Consider the following 16,207-nt stretch of genomic DNA (forward strand, 5'->3'; position numbering starts at 1 on the left):
GTGACAATTTGGTATCAGAGCCTAACCCTGGCCGTGGTGTGCCGACGAGGATGTCGAGCCCCTAAGGGGGGTGGATTGTAACATCCCACATCGCCTAGGGGAGTGATCCTTAAATGTATATTCCCATCTCTACCTAGCACGAGGCTTTTTGGGAGCTCACTGGCTTCGGGTTCCATGGGAACTCCAAAGTTAAGTGAGTAGCGCGCGAGAGCACTCCCAGGATGGGTGACCCATTGGGAAGTTTTCGTGTGAGTTCCCAGAAACAAAACCGTGAGGGCGTGGTCGAGACCCAAAGCGGACAATATCGTGCTATGGTGGTGGAGCGGGCACGGGAAGTGGTCCCCCCCAGGCCGGGATGTGACATTATAGTCGCTATGATTCATTTATTAATTGTTCGCTTTTGTCTCTGATGGGCGCTACTTGTACATATACATTTTTCATGTTCAACTAAGTTTGATAATAGGCAAGGGCACGGGTTGAACCTTATAGTCGCTGCGATTCATTTATTAATTGTTGTTTTTGTCTCTGACGGGCGCTACACGCCCCTATAGATCTTGTACATATAAATTTTCCGTGTTCAACTAGGTTTGATAATAGGCAAGGCGACGGGTTGAACCTTGTAGTCGTTGTGATTCATTTATTAATTGCCGCGTTTGTCTCAGTTTATCACTCGTACAACACTTTTTTTTTTCTTCTAAAGAATGCAAAATGTTTGTTTGTCCCAATGGAGATTAGTCATTGTCGGCCTCTATCAATAAACTGCAAAAGAGAAGAATAAAAATCAGATTAGATTCACAACAAAGATGCAATTGCAAAGGTAGATAAGAGTCTTGGTAGTCCATCAAACTAAAAGCAGGCAGTTTGGTTTTTTTTTTTGGGGTACCGTGATAACAAACAACCTTTTGGCCAAAATCATGAAGAAAAATGTACAACCACTGCAGAACCAAATGCATTCTCGTATGAGATTTGATTTCGGATATAATAGCCAAGTTGCCATTACTTTTAAGTTTCACTGGATGAATTGCATTCATTATTGATTTTGAATACAATCCCAGGAAGTTTTGTTGAGAGGAACCTTAGAGAGAGCTCGTTTAGGTTAAAATTAATTGTGACTATTGGAGATTAAAAGTAATGGCTGGATTAATAACTTGGCTATTACACAGAGCACCTAATCTTATAGGATTTTGCATTTGCTGAAAGAAATAATATAAAGCAAAAGGAAACTAACATGAAATGGGTTTTCCTGCAATAGAAAACTAACACGAAGAGGACTTTCTTGTCGTCCTTCTTTTTTCTTTGTTCCTGCATTTGAATATCTGAAAAATCAATCATAATTGTGTGGATATTAATAGAAAGAGAGAAAACTGCATAAAACCAAAAATATAAACGGCGCACATAAAAAATGGCTCCGATGTTGATTTCGGCGAAGATCATAAGGGAATCCAGAGGATCGGGGCCAGTTGACCTGAGGTTTGTACTACCATGTCCATTTCTATCTCTCTTCTGTGAATTTTTCTTGAAAACGTTGTACGTAAAATATGGCTTTGAATTTCTGCAGGAGGAGAGACTAAACCGTAGGAAAATGATCAAACAAACTTACTCAGAAGAAAAATGATGAATCAAAACTTTCCCTCTTCCTTCTTGTTTATTCTGCATTTGTATTAAGAAGCAACAACGAAAAAAAAACAACTTTGGAAATGACTATCTGACAACGAAATGGCAATGAACCCAATTTCTTCAAACCTATATGCAATTTTTCCCTTTTGGAATATATTCCATGCATACAATTAAACAAGCACAAGAGATCAAATTCATTGGAGTAAACCATTAGGGAAAGATGTGACTTACATCTTGTAGTAAAAAACAGCGGCCTCGCAAATGTTTGAGATTTCCTCTGCCTTCACCGGTAACCCTTGATCAGTTTGACATATGCTCATTTCCGTTGGACTCTTCTTTTCTCTGAATGGAAGACATGATGCGCCAAGAAGGCTGTCGAGCACCTATGGCATTTTTGTATCCCACGGAAAGAAGATTCCTCTCCTCTACAGTCAGCTCAAGGTCAAGTTTCGCAACTTGCTTCATACACTCAACAGTTTTCTGCATCATCGAGTAAACATAACATTTCAGAGAGCAACTCAAATTGACATACAGCTAGTGACTCATTTTCACTCATTTCAACAATATGCATTAAAGTGTATACATTTGATTCTCCCTATATTCTGAAAAAATGGACAGTAGGAAAATCGAAAAGGGACGAAGATATGTAGCCCAAAACAGAAAAGGATGACTCAACCGTATTTGTCTTCCCTCCTTTTTTGCTATTTATCTTCCTTCTTCTTTCGTATTTTCCCTGTGAAACCAACTTCAAAACTAATTATACAAATAACAAAGCTTCAAACTTTTAATTACCCAAAAACCAAAAATGAAAATTTGTACTAAATTAATTAAAATAAACTCATGGACAGGAGGAACATAGACAACCTTTTGAATTAATCTAAAGATATAAAAACCAAAAATATTAGTATGACAGGAGGAAAAAGATTGAGATTGAGAATTGAGAATAAAAGATGTAGATTGAGAGTTAAGCATCTTCAAAAGAGATATCAAATTGTCTAAATAAGCAATAACGGTAACAAAATACATCATTAATATTTTCCAACCGAGAAGCCAAATCTGATATGGGATGACATGAATTGACATCTCTCCCCTTGCTGCCAAATTTGATAGCACCTTCAGATTTTTTTTAATTAATTATTAAATGCTTTTTATTAATTTTTTTTAATGGTTTAAAGCATTATCCTTTTGTTTATTTTCATTCCCAATGAAAAGAAAATACATATGAATTATTATTTTATTTTAAAATTTGACATATCAATTGGAGAGCAAAAGTTTAAAATATGTCAAAGTGCCACGTAAGCCTTCAAATTTAAATTTTAGGTTTAAAATTTGACATTTCCTTTGAAGATGGTAAGAAGTTGTACCAAAGACTGTTTTATCCGCAGCAAAGACTGTTTTATCCGCAGCCTCGCCTTCATTCTCTTCTCCTGGTTTTGCTCTTTGTATACCCAAAACATTGAGATTGACAAATAAAAAAAATTAAGTTGTACCGTGGAAGACTCTTTGGCGATTTGTTTATCCCTCCGCCTCGCCCTCATTCTCCTGCTCATTGATTTTTGCACAACCACAAACAAACTGTCGATGTGCGGTTAATGACTGAGAAACTGGCGTGTGGGCAGTTGACGTCGAAAAAAGGTACTCGGTTTTTTCCCCTTTTTTCTATATTTTCCTATCTATTCCTGTTTTTTTACTGTTTTGCTTACAATTATAAATGGTGTTGGAGGTGAGATTTGTGAACTGCCAATGCAGAACGTGAATGAAGGAGAAGGACGATCATGGTGAAGCACGGTCTCGTTATGGTCGCAGGGCGTTGGGTGTTGGAGTGTTCTATGTTAACTGCCAAAGCACAATGGGGAATGAATATCTCCTCAGTCCAGCACGCCTTTCCTTTTTCTCTTTTAATAAAATGAATTTTAAATTTGACCTTTTTTACAGAATTGCCCTTGTATTTTTTCATGTATCAAATTCGATTAGTTTGAAATTTTTTGTTTTAGGGGCTTTTTAGTTCAATTATTTTTTGTGAAGCCTTGAAACACCGAAGTGTGTTTCTAGCTTTCTAATCTCTACTAATTAATTAATTAATTAAAGATTAAAGATTTGAAGCTATAATTATAATATAATCTTTCAATCAAAATTCTCCCGATAAATAACTAACATGTTAGTTGCCATCCACCACGGATTGGTTCAGCCACTTGCCAATACTCTCTTCGGCCCAATTTGAAATAAGACACTTGTTTCTCTTAGGAATATTCGCAGGCTCATGATTTTAGTTGCTTGTAGGTTGTAATTTGATAACCCACTAATTTGGTTTCGAATTAAGCCACATTTTTGTTTTGTTTTGATTAAGAATCGATTTAGATTTGACAAATGAGAAACACACATTTTTTTTCTCCTATATATCTATTTTTAATTATATTTGTTGTTTTTGTTTAATATATTTAATGATTAATTTCACTTTATTATTGTGAAGTTTCTTAATTTTCAGTATGGTAATGGAAGATTAATCCTATATTTGATATGATGTCTGAAAAAAATATATATATATATATATATGTTAGAAGGACGTGTGGAAACCAGCTCCCTTGGATTTCCAAAGTATAGCTCATATCTCAAATGCTATTGGATCTTCAATACATAGAAAGCAGCTGACTGCATATCCAACTTGGATGTTCTGGATTTAAAAATAAAAAAGTGAAGATGGATGAGCCAGTCCAAATTCAAATTTGAAGCGTTGTATCTATATTTATATTATTCTTGCAACTAATTCAATTTAATAATAGTATTATGACAACAACTATTATTTAAAAACTTTAATTCAAAATGATGTGGCAAGTAATATGCTAGTTCAACAAGAAAAAAATAACTAGTTAACTACTACAGGATGGTCCAGTGGTTTGAGATGAATTTTAGAGCTGTATTTTACATGGCACGTTCTGGGTTCGATTCTTGTTATTGGTAAATCACACGATCGTTGTTAGGGGAAGGCTGAAATACCTCCGTGAATCTTCCCGGCTTCCGAAAGGGTGAACTACCGTGGTGAAGCCACTAGCTGATCATTTTTAAAAATATAAGAAAAAAAAAACTAGCTTAATAGTATGACAGTGACATATTAGAGTAAAAATTGGGGTAGGTACCATTACGATTATTAATTGAAGTTTTGAAAAGACATACTCGTTTAGAAATGTTTTTCTAGAAAGAACTTTTGCTCATCAGCACGCTTATAAGAATCACTTTAACTACAGGCAAGTCCAAATTTTGTTTCAAATTTCGAGTGCTTTCTGAATAAAACAATCACTTGTGAGCTCTTCTATAACCCAAATAGACTACCAACTTTTTCTTTCATAGAAGTGTGTTGATTATATGAAAAAAAAAAAAAAAAAAAAAAAAACCGTAAATAAAATGCAAAATATGTTTGAGTTGAATTTGAAATGACTAAATACAGTATATCTAAGCTGGATATGAAACTCACTGCTCTAAAATTTCAATACCCTGTTGAATGATATTTTACCAAAACAGTATGGATTTGTTTCCAAACATATTTTATCCACAGAAACTTGATATTTTGAAAGCAATTTAAGTTTTATAGCAAACTTAGAAACTATGAACTTTGGATTTCCAAAAGGGCACCATATACCTGCCACATGTAAGAAGCCGTTCTAGTTTCCGACTCCGTATGCAAATCACAGTGTAATGCACGTGCAAAACTTACTAAAATGAAATAAAAAATTACATACATTGTCAAACTATAATTCACGTGCAAGTAGAAGTAACCTGTATAGTTGAAAAGCCATGTATTTTTCTTTCTAGAAAGAAGCTTCACACTCTAGAAGTCTAACAGGAATTTACTGGCATTGTGCAACATAGGGATGGGCAAACAGGTATAGGAACCATGGATCGGGGTGGGTACAAGTCGGTTTCTAATTTTGTAAAAACAGAAATGGGGTGGGATGGGGCAGGCCTTTGAAATTTTCGGTTCGGGCCAGTTCCTGAAGTATAGGAATCGCGGGTACCCGGACCGGCCCGTTTATAATTAGAATGGACAGACAAGATTGATCTCCATCCAATCTTAATCGTTGGTTTTAGGTTTCCTCGTCCTCGACCTATCGAATTCGACTCTGTCACTCGAGTTTCTCTCGCCATCTCGAGTGCGTCGTCCCCTTCCCTCTACCACCCCAACATCATGACGGCCCTAGCGACCACCATCTTCTCGATTTGTCACCTCTCTCTTGGCGTCTCAAGTGCATCATCCCCTCCCCTCCACCACCCTGACATCACGACGGCCCTGGCGACCACCACGATGGCCCACCAACTTTGACGACATCCCAGACTTACAGAACCCAGTCACCCCACCACCCATCTTCTTGATTTGTCACCTCTCTCTCAGTCTCATAGGTAAAAACCAACCTCTGTGTATATAATTGATCTGCATTTCGAGTTCTCTGCTTTATTTCAGGTGTTAAATTCCTAAATATTATGTGGATCAAGTTTGATTTAGTTGTTTTTCGGCATTTCATTGTAATTTGAATCACTTATTGTGTTTATTGTGCTAACTAATTACCAGATTAGGTCAATTTTATGTTATTAGTGCTAGCATTTTAAGGATCTAAATTTGATACTCAGTCTCACAGGTAAAAACCAAACCCTAATTTTCTTCTCTGCTTTATCAAATTTTGTTTTAAAATCAATTGATTTCAAGTTTTAATTAGGAATGTAAGCTGTTACCATTGTTATTCAACTTCTTGTTAGAAATGTAAGCTGTTAGGAATGTAAGCTGTTAAAAATGTAAGTTGTGCTATTTCTTGTTATTCAATATCTTTGTATTGGTTTGGGTGCCAACTGTGCTGTTTTTTTTCGTCCTTTTTTCTGGTAGTTTATTAGTCTTGGTTGACGATGCCTTGGGGCATCAACAGTATTATTTCATACACAAGTTTGCAACTTTAATGAAAAAAAAGTGCAAGAAAGACAGAACAAGGTGTCATCTTACTTAATAGTACCATAAGTCCACGTTGATTACAGTGAGTTTTTGACCATTCTTCTTATTATGGGTTTTTTCAGTTTGCCACAGCCTTAACATCAAATGATATTGATGAAATACAGAAGTTTCTTGATGCTGATGTGAGTTCAAGGTATTCACTCCATTCTTTTAACTTTTCAGGGGGCAAATGGATATGAATGTTATTTTGAATGTCTCGGATTTAATGTATCGAACGATGTTAGATGATGTAATGCTGTTAATCTATGAACTTGGATGTTGGACTTTGTATTTGGATTGGGTGTGATCTGTGGAGGGAGTAGTGCAAAATCTGCACTGTACTGCACTGATATCTAATAGTGAAATCTGTGTAAATGTGAACTGCTGGGAATGAATTTGAATCTGTACAAATGTTAGTTTATATATATAACCAAAAAAAAAAAAAAACCAAGGACTCGTGGACCCGACTTGATCCAGCTCGTTTCAACTGGACCGGGTTAGGTCCAGTTCCTATATTAGAATCTTTTATCCCCGACCCAACCCGTCTCCTTTGCACCCAGGTCCAGTCCAATCCCTCCAAAATTGGGTTCGGCCTGTGCCCACCCCTAGTGCAACATATTTAAGTTCAATAGGAAATTGGTTCCTATGATAATCCCAACTAAATTGAATACATACCTTTCTTAACATTGTAAGACCATCTCTAAAGGAGATGCCAAATTTTAAACACAAAATTGTAATCTAAAGACTTATGTGGCACATTGATCTTTTTATAAATCTGGTTCTCCACCCGATATGTTAAATTTAAACTATTATTGCATTATTTACTTTGAGAATTGTTATTAGCACTCCAAAAATCTCATTCTACACTCCTTATAAGTGTATTCTTCTTTCTAATTATAGAAAGTTTAGAGTGTCAAATGTGATTTTTGAAATACTAATAACAATTCCCTTTAGTTTTTATAATTGCAATTAGTAATTTTAAAACAAAAGATAATAACAAAAATTATAAAAAGCATTAATTATGCCCTAAAAATAAATTTGAAGCTGCTGTCAAATTTGACAGCAACTCCATCTGGTGCCATTCCATGTCATGCCACATAGAAATTGGCATTTCGGTTGGAAAACAATAGTGTTGTTTTTTCTAACCATCATTCCTTACAGTATCTCCAAATGACATGTCAAATTCAAAATATCAAATTTCAATTTGATGGTTGACTTGACAATCTGAAATATTGTCAATATTTTGCCAATCTAAAATATTGTCAATATTTTCTTTTCATCAGATATGTCAAAATTTATTGTTTCATTTATATTTTTTTTGAAACAAAAATAATAAAAGTAATCAAATAATATTGAAATATGCGAGTATTTATGCTAAGGCAATTGGAATGACCTTGAAAATAGCAAATCCTTATTTGACGCCTGTGTCAATTTTTGACATCTCCATGTCCACATCATCTCGTTTGAAGTAAATGACACATCATTTGTTACTGTTATATGTCTATATGACATTTTTGCCATCTCTTTGACCTCTCTTATTTAATTAAACTGTTGTTTGAAATTTTCACTAGAAACAAGACATTCAAGGGTCCTTTCAGAAGAATGAGGATCCTCTTTGTGAGGATCCTGGAGATTCTCAAATCGTATCCGTTTATCGTATATCGTGCGACCAAAAATCATTTTAAATTAAATATAAATAGTCATTGACGAAAACTGACCGAGACAAAGAGGATCCGGAGAGTATCCTCCTGGCTTCCAGAATACCATTGTTGACCAAATAGATACCAAATCTACTCATATTTTAGTCCACTCCACCAAAGAAGAAACACAGGAGCTTTTATTTTCCTCTTCAATCAGAAACTGAAGGCATAATCCATGGGCCACTTAGCAGACAGCAGTTATATGATGCAAGCCAAGGCAGTAATGATCAAGAACCATCCAGCACTAACAAGTAATTGAACATATTCAAACCATTAATCAAAATATATGAAAATTTCTATAACAACAGAAGCATGTAAGGTGACTGGATGTGGAGCTTTCAGATTCAGAGGACTATAAACACCACAAAAAGAGAGAGAGAGAGAGAGGCACACTGCAGAGAATGAAAAATTCTATAACAGAAGTCGAAAACGATTACATTGAGCATACAGAACTTCACGAAAAATTATCGATGTCCTACCCGATACGCACTATAAAACCAATCTGAAAATTATGAATACCCAGAACATGGTTAACAAATAGTTATGTGCAGAGAAGCCCAATCGGCAATACTTTACAGAACAACACAAAGTAAAGGAACCTACAATTCTGTCTGAGGCTCCAGTCTTCTGTATACATAAATGTACAAGTCACTTCCAGCTCGAGAAAGGGACAATATACACCCATAATTATGTTAGAAAGGATTAACCAGCTCTTCAAGGGACTAAACAATCTCCTCATTCCTGAACGTATTATCCCCACAATCGGCAGCTGGGTCCAACCCACAAGGAGAATCAAACCATTTCGAATTTGCTTGATAGAAGCTATCGACCTGTATACCAACAAGACCAACATCTGCCCCTATACCCTCATCATGTCGTAAGGACTTGGTTAGTTTCGTATCCTCGCAATCAAGCATGCTCTTCTCATCAAATTCACTGCACTTCAACCACTTTTCGGGCTTACAAGGGTCACCGATCAGATCTTTCGGACTCCTACAGTCTTCCCTCAGCTGCTCCCAAGGGACACCATCCCCATGAGTTCGCCCAAAACTGTCTTCATCATCCTCAATCAGATCAGTGTCCTTGCCATCTCCATATAAACGTTCGTGATGGTGATCACTCCAATGGGCCAAATCATTATCCCCAACCAAAATATCACCTGCAAGTGTCTTATCCCGTAGCAAATCCATTGGCTTTGAACTCTCCTCTCCTACTTGTCTAACTTTATTGACAAGATCAAACAAATCTCGGGACACTGAACCCAAAAGCTCTTGTGGCATTTTCACAATTTTCTCTTCTAAAAGCCCAACTTCAGCTCTCAATTCCTGCACCTGCTGCATGACTAACAACTGCATGTCCCCCTCATCCTTTCCGAACAATCCAAACCCATCATTGTCCAATTCCTCACTGACCCCATACACAGTATCCTGATCCATAAAAATCCCACCTTTGTGCCCCACAACCCGATGCATAATCCTCGCGTTCCCGTCCAATGGACCAGGCTCATGCCCTGAATGCACAGCATACAGCTTAAACACTGCCACCCCCTCTTCCTGATACACAAAAGTCTTGTCCTTCTCATTGTAATTTGTAATTGGAACAATGGCCCTAATCCGAAACCCACAGCCGCACCTCTTCGAAGCATATGGTTCCCTCTTCAAAATCTTGGACTTCTTAGCAGCGGGCTCCCCGGCCCTATGACAAGCATAGTCCTTAACCTCCGCCATAAAGGGCTTATACCTGATATACTTCTGCCTTATACAAAGAACCACCTTATGCTTAGCAGCCAACTGCTGAAGCCTAGTGGGCACCTCTTTGGCAGGCACATCAAAAGACTCAGTATACTCAAACCGCCGGCGTTTGCCCCTACCTGCGAGCCCCGAATTATCCGTGGAGCAAATGGTGCATGCAGCAACACAAACCCTAATGTAACTCTCAGGAATTCCATAAAACTTAGCACCTACAGTCCAAACCTGCTTAATCCTATCAATGGTTTCCTTCAACCCTAAGTGTTTCAAATCGGCATCGCTATGGAAACTCATAACAATGTCTTGCCACTGATTAATGTGAGAAACGAATTGCTGGTTATTGTTCTTGAAGCACAAGAATTCGTTACCGTTTTGGTCGACGTGGGCGGCGAGTTTGTCCTGGATGCGCTTCCAGGCGGTGACGTAGGCGGTGTCCTCGTTGCGGTCCTTCCAGACGGCGCGCCAGGACTTGAGGACGGGGCGGGGCGTGGCGGCGCGGATCTCGACCGGGGTGGCGAGGCGGGAGTCGAGGATGCACCTGATCATGAGGGAATGGGAATCCGGGTTGAAGGTGTAGAACTGGGAGGAGATGTGGGGCTCCGGGGAGATGTAGATGGGCTGGGATTTGGGTTCGGATTTGGGGTTAGGGTTTGAGACGTCGTCGTTTTCGTCGGAGGAGTGGGAGGGGGAGGAGGAGGGGGAGCGGAAGATGTCGATTTCCGGGGGGAGTGGGAAGACGACGTCGTCTGCAAGGAGTGAAATGGAGGGCGGGGATTCCATGATCTGGTGGGGAGGTGGGCCCAGATCATGGTGGCTGAGGTGGTGGTGGTGGTGGTGGAAGTGATGGTGGAAGAGATCTTCCGTTTTGTGAGGATTCATAGAAATCGAATTCAAAACCTTGCTTTCAAAAACTCTCTTGTTCAAGTAAATCCTCTTTTGCTCTATTGTTTTTGCTGCTTGCTGTTTTCTGATGTTTTTGCAGTTTTCTGCTGTTCTTGCTACTTGCCTTCTCTCTCTCTCTCTCCTCCTTTTTCCATTGTTTTTTCTCTTTTATTTTATTATTATTTTTTTTTTCAAGAAAACCAATAAAAATAATTTGAAAATTTTGAATTTTAAAGATAAGGATAAAATAAATAGTATCATGATTGATTTTTTTTAGTGTAAAAATGTTGTTTTTCGTTAAAGTGAACAGTACTGGGAACTTTTCGTTAAAGTTCCTTTTTTTTTTTTTTTGGGATTCATCTTGCTTTTGCTTTTTTTTTTTTTTTTTTTTTTTTTTTCTTTTTCATTTAAATTTTGAAATAATTTATAACTGCACGATGTACTATGAATGATCACAATCACAAAATCTCTTAGATCTTTAGGAAAATGATCATTTTCCAATGGGGAAAATGTTGTTTAATATTAGACTTTGTAGGGGTTTCTGCAATTGTTGATTTGATCCCTACTCATTTATGTGTTTTGATTCTAGTTTGATCCTACTTGATCATTGATATGTAGTCTTTTGACTTTTAAATCATTCCCAAATGGTCATTTGATTCATCATCCTGATTCACGAAGGTACAGTCTGATTGAGCCATGTCGTTGTTTTAATTTGGGGATCGGCTAACGCGGTGAAAGAGGGAACATACAGAATGATGATGGCGTTGGGGGTCCGATTGATAGGATTTGCATGGAATGTGAACATGGAAAATGTTTTGAATTTCCAATAAAAAGGCTTGGCTCCTTAAGATTGAGAAGGAGCTCCTTATCAAGATATTTTGTGACTGATTTAAAGAACTTTATTTTTATAATCAGAATATGTTCATATTATAAATCATTTTGTAAATATCATCTTTTCAAAAATCAATTTAAAACACAGTCATTAGTCAATCAACTATAGCAAATAGATACGCGGTTGCTAGTTCTTTTACCGGATTCATCCATGTTTTTATATAGTACGATGACAAAATGATTTCATATTTGCATAGATTATCTTTATAGAGTGATTAATGATATGAACTGTTTCGTTTGTGAGCCCGAATTTCCGTTAATCGATCATAAAGTACCCTAAGAATGAACTCGTCCTCAATCTTAAAAGACCCCAGTTAATTTCCTTTCCTCCAATGGATTTCCTTTTTTCTATTTTAAAACACTATCTGATTTATAATTGCAGGTCTGGTAGTATAACAGCCCCTTGCTAACATTGGGCGCATTTAGGCCCACCCAAGGGCATAAGCCTAAGGAAAGGCCAAAAAGACCAAGGCCCAAGGAGTTTGGAGAGGGCCCATCTGAGTGCTTAGGTCGACTGAGATGAAAGAAGAACTACTTGACCGAGAAGAACATATGGGCACGCTAACAACTTTATGGTACAAGTCTTCAAGAATAGAATTACTCAAGTGCTACTTAGACTATTCAACAACGTGCAGGCAATAACAAAGACATATGATGGGACATAAGGCCAGTCAAGGTAGTGCTTGACAAGGAGAGACAGAGTAATTGAAGTCTAAGTCGGACGCTCTGGCCACCTGGGCCTTAAAAGACTTGCCATCCGACTACTAGAACGTCACTTCCTTGACAAAGGCATGTCAGAGTAGGTGAAAAGCTCAGTAGGCCAGTACAAATGGTTGGCATATTTAATGTCCGTTTGAGAAGCCTCAAGGTGACGAGGCCTATATAAAGGGGTAGAGACCTCCATTATGGGGGTTAGATGAATTGGAGAGAGGAGGGTGAATGTATTAACGGAGCGCTATTTAGTCTTGAAATCAATATATTAAGAGTAACACAGTGAATGTAGCCCAGTTTTGAACGTTGAACCACTTACATCTTTGAGTCCATTTAATTTCAGCCCATATTGTGAGTCCATCTTATGTCATTTAATTAAGTTTGTTAACCTAACAATTTTAAACGTTAACGGTTAGGTGTCATCTATGGAAAACACATACTATTTGGTTGTGTTTTCTACCCTGCTGATCCAAGCACCCATTACGATTGAAGCAACCACACTCTGTCGAGCACCATGGCAGGAGGAGAAAAAGCAGCCCAACCCACCAAGGTCAAAGGATTCACCGGGCAAATAATACGATTGGTAGAGCCCATGATCCCCACTGAGCATCTGAAAGAGATATCACCCACCGATGGAAAGTTAGAAGCGCCCAATCCAAGGGGTGAAACAAGAACTACATTATTTTTATAAAAACTAAACAATAAGTAAATTATTTTCTTAAAATTAAATAATCGGTACATCGTAAAAATTTAAATTTGTTAATAATGCATTCAAATTATAGCATTAATGCTCTTATTTTCTTGCCACACAATATATATCAAGACATTTTTCTATTTGTTATTAATATGCATTGAATTTTATAAAATTAATTGTCATGATATAGATTGGTAAAGATCATTTTTAGACAAAAACCATGAGTAAGATCAAAATTTAATTTTAGTCCCTTGATACATTAATCACCTTTATTAATTATATTTTGATGTTTTACGAAACACCTCGATTCGAAATGTCCACCTGGACTCCAAATCCAGCTGTGCTGGTTGACACCATAAAGGTGACGAAGCCATAAAATGTAGTGATGTGGAAAATGTAAATAAATTTAAACCTAAAAGTGATTGATGCAAGAGTGTGCATGTGACCGAGATTGAACCCAATTCACACGTGATGTCAGAGCATAAGTAAAGTACAGTAAAGGTAGGATAAGAATTATACCATTAAAGGTAGTCTCCTAGCAACATTTGTCTGGAATCGTCGTTGACACAAAGCTTTGCCACTAAAACCTGGAGGGGCTAAAGTGGGTCTAAAAATAAAGCTTTGTAAAACCTTTCCAAAAATGTGTAACCCCTTGCCGTAAAACAAGTATACTTTCCAAATTTCACTGTTTTAAAAATCCCCGCCTAGGCACTAAGTGGTTGACCATTGCCCCGATTAATGCCTAGGCGTTTGAAAATTAAGAAAGTGTGCCTAGACCTGCTGAGGCGCCCTCCTAGACCACCTAGGCACCCTTCTAGCCCGCCCAGACCTGGCTAGGTGCCTGCCTAGGTTGCAACTCACTTAGACAGAAATGGATAAGGTTTCATTTTGTATTTTATTTTTTTCAATAAAATGTAAGAGACTTATTGAATACTTAAATGAACACACATTATATGCTTGTTCCCCATGTTTTTTTCCTTATATTCCAATACTTCATAATATACATGTCATTTCATTTTCTAGTTTATGATGAAATTATATATATTTTAAAGTATAAACAAACACTTATTTACACGAAATATAATATATCTACTTAAATCCGTCTAGCCGCCCACCTAGCTGCCTAGGCGTCGGTCTGACTAGTGTCTAGTGTCTATTAGAACTTTGATTACATATAGTATGAAAACACTTACCATAAACAGCAATATTTCAGAAATACGATAAATTACAATATTTCACCTATAAAACATATAAGGTTTTTATTTATTTATTTATTTATTTTAAATTTTATTTTTTATATCACAAATAGTCCTTGAAATTGACCCTCACCATCAAGATGGTTCCTGAAATTGAAAATCAATTAATGTAGTCCCTGAAAATAGGTGTTGCAAATCAATGTGGTTATTCCGTCACAATTTTGTTAAAAATTTCGTTAAGTGTTTATCTGGCATATAAATGGGTCCCACAAGATTTACGGGTTTTTATCACAATGGTCCTTGAAATTGACCCATACCATCAAGATAGTCCCAAAAATTGACCCACACAACCAAGATGGTCTCTAAAATTGAAAATCAATGAATGTAGTCTTTGAAGATAGGTGTCGCAAAATCAATATGATCCTTCCACCACAATTCTGTAAAAAAATTTGTTATGTGCTGATGTGGGTTTAATAATTAATTAAAAAATTTGTCTAAATACATTTTTGCACAATGATTTTTTTTCTTCTTATAGTAGGGCCTACTTCGAAGAGAGATCTCTTCCATAAATTCTCTAAGAGAGGGTTTGGAAATAGTTTTCAACCAACAATAGACGCACCTCGGTTATAACCTCATTATCTCAAAGTGGACCTCGCCGTTCTTTGAGTCACCAGACCACCAGGGAAGCGCTGAACAAGCTCTCCAAGATTAAGGTTGTGAGGATGTTCCTAAATCTTAACAATGATGTCCCAGAAGTTGTTATCAATTAGCCAAGCCATCACCAAAGGTGATCTCGATCTAGGTTCAATTTGATAAAGGGTGTTGAAGTGTGTAAAGATGGGTGCATTGAGATTTTTTTATAGAAAATAGATAGCGAAGGAGGTAGAGGAATGTGGATTGAGATCGGAGGTGATTGCATGAGTGGGTTTTTGGGTTGACAACTTTTTATTAACAATTAAATTATTAAACCTATTTGTACCTTTTTTAAAAATTTAATTAGACTTGTGTGACCCATTTATGTATCACATCAACACATAACATAATTTTTGATAGAATTGTAACATAATGGCTATATTGATTTGAGACACTTACTTGTAGGACTACATTGATTGACTTTCAATTTTAGGGACCATTTTGATGTCGCTGGTCAATTTTAAGGACCACTTGCGAGAAAAAAGACTTATCAGACCCATTTATGTGCCACATCAGCAATTAACATAACTTTAATAGAATTGTGACGGAATGACCACATTGATTTGCAACACCTATTTTCAAGGACGACATTGATTGATTTTCAATTTTAGGGACCATCTTGATGGTGAGGGTCAATTTCAAGGACCATTTGTGATAAAAACCCAACATATAACAACTGGTAATCACAATCTTTCACATAAACGAACATTTAATATCGAGTGCTCATTGACATCCGAGTTCATACAAAGATATTCTGACATGAACATAACTGGGTATAATAATGATTTATGCTTTAGTACTACAATCACGTGAAGATTGGCATTATTCGCATCACATACGAGTCCTAATTGCCTATAGTAATTTAGGACAGGACTGGCACCCACAATGGATCAAAAGTGAGCATATTGGTGCGGTGTGAACATACACGTGAAGACTGGCCCTTGCTCAAGCGAGTACTAACATCTAGGGATGGGCAAACAGGTCCCAGACTCGCGGGTTGGGGCGGGTACATGCGGTTTATGGGTGGGGCGGGTCTATGAAATTAGCGGGGTGGGACGGGTCTAAAAATAAGAAGGAACGGGCCCCCGGCCCGGCCCGTTTGT

At 37.3% G+C, this 16,207-nt stretch overlaps 1 protein-coding gene across 1 annotated transcript; it reads right to left on the reverse strand.

Annotated features, from left to right (window-relative positions):
- Nucleotides 1–8,682: 8,682 nt before the first annotated feature.
- Nucleotides 8,683–11,049, reverse strand: LOC137748389 (uncharacterized). The gene has a single exon (XM_068488536.1). The coding sequence runs from the start codon at nucleotides 10,914–10,916 to the stop codon at nucleotides 9,012–9,014; it is 1,905 nt and encodes a 634-aa protein (XP_068344637.1). The 5' UTR covers nucleotides 10,917–11,049; the 3' UTR covers nucleotides 8,683–9,011.
- Between the last annotated feature and the right edge of the window lie 5,158 nt (nucleotides 11,050–16,207).

The sequence above is a fragment of the Pyrus communis genome, chromosome 10, assembly GCF_963583255.1.
Source record: "Pyrus communis chromosome 10, drPyrComm1.1, whole genome shotgun sequence".
Classification (NCBI taxonomy): domain Eukaryota; kingdom Viridiplantae; phylum Streptophyta; class Magnoliopsida; order Rosales; family Rosaceae; genus Pyrus; species Pyrus communis.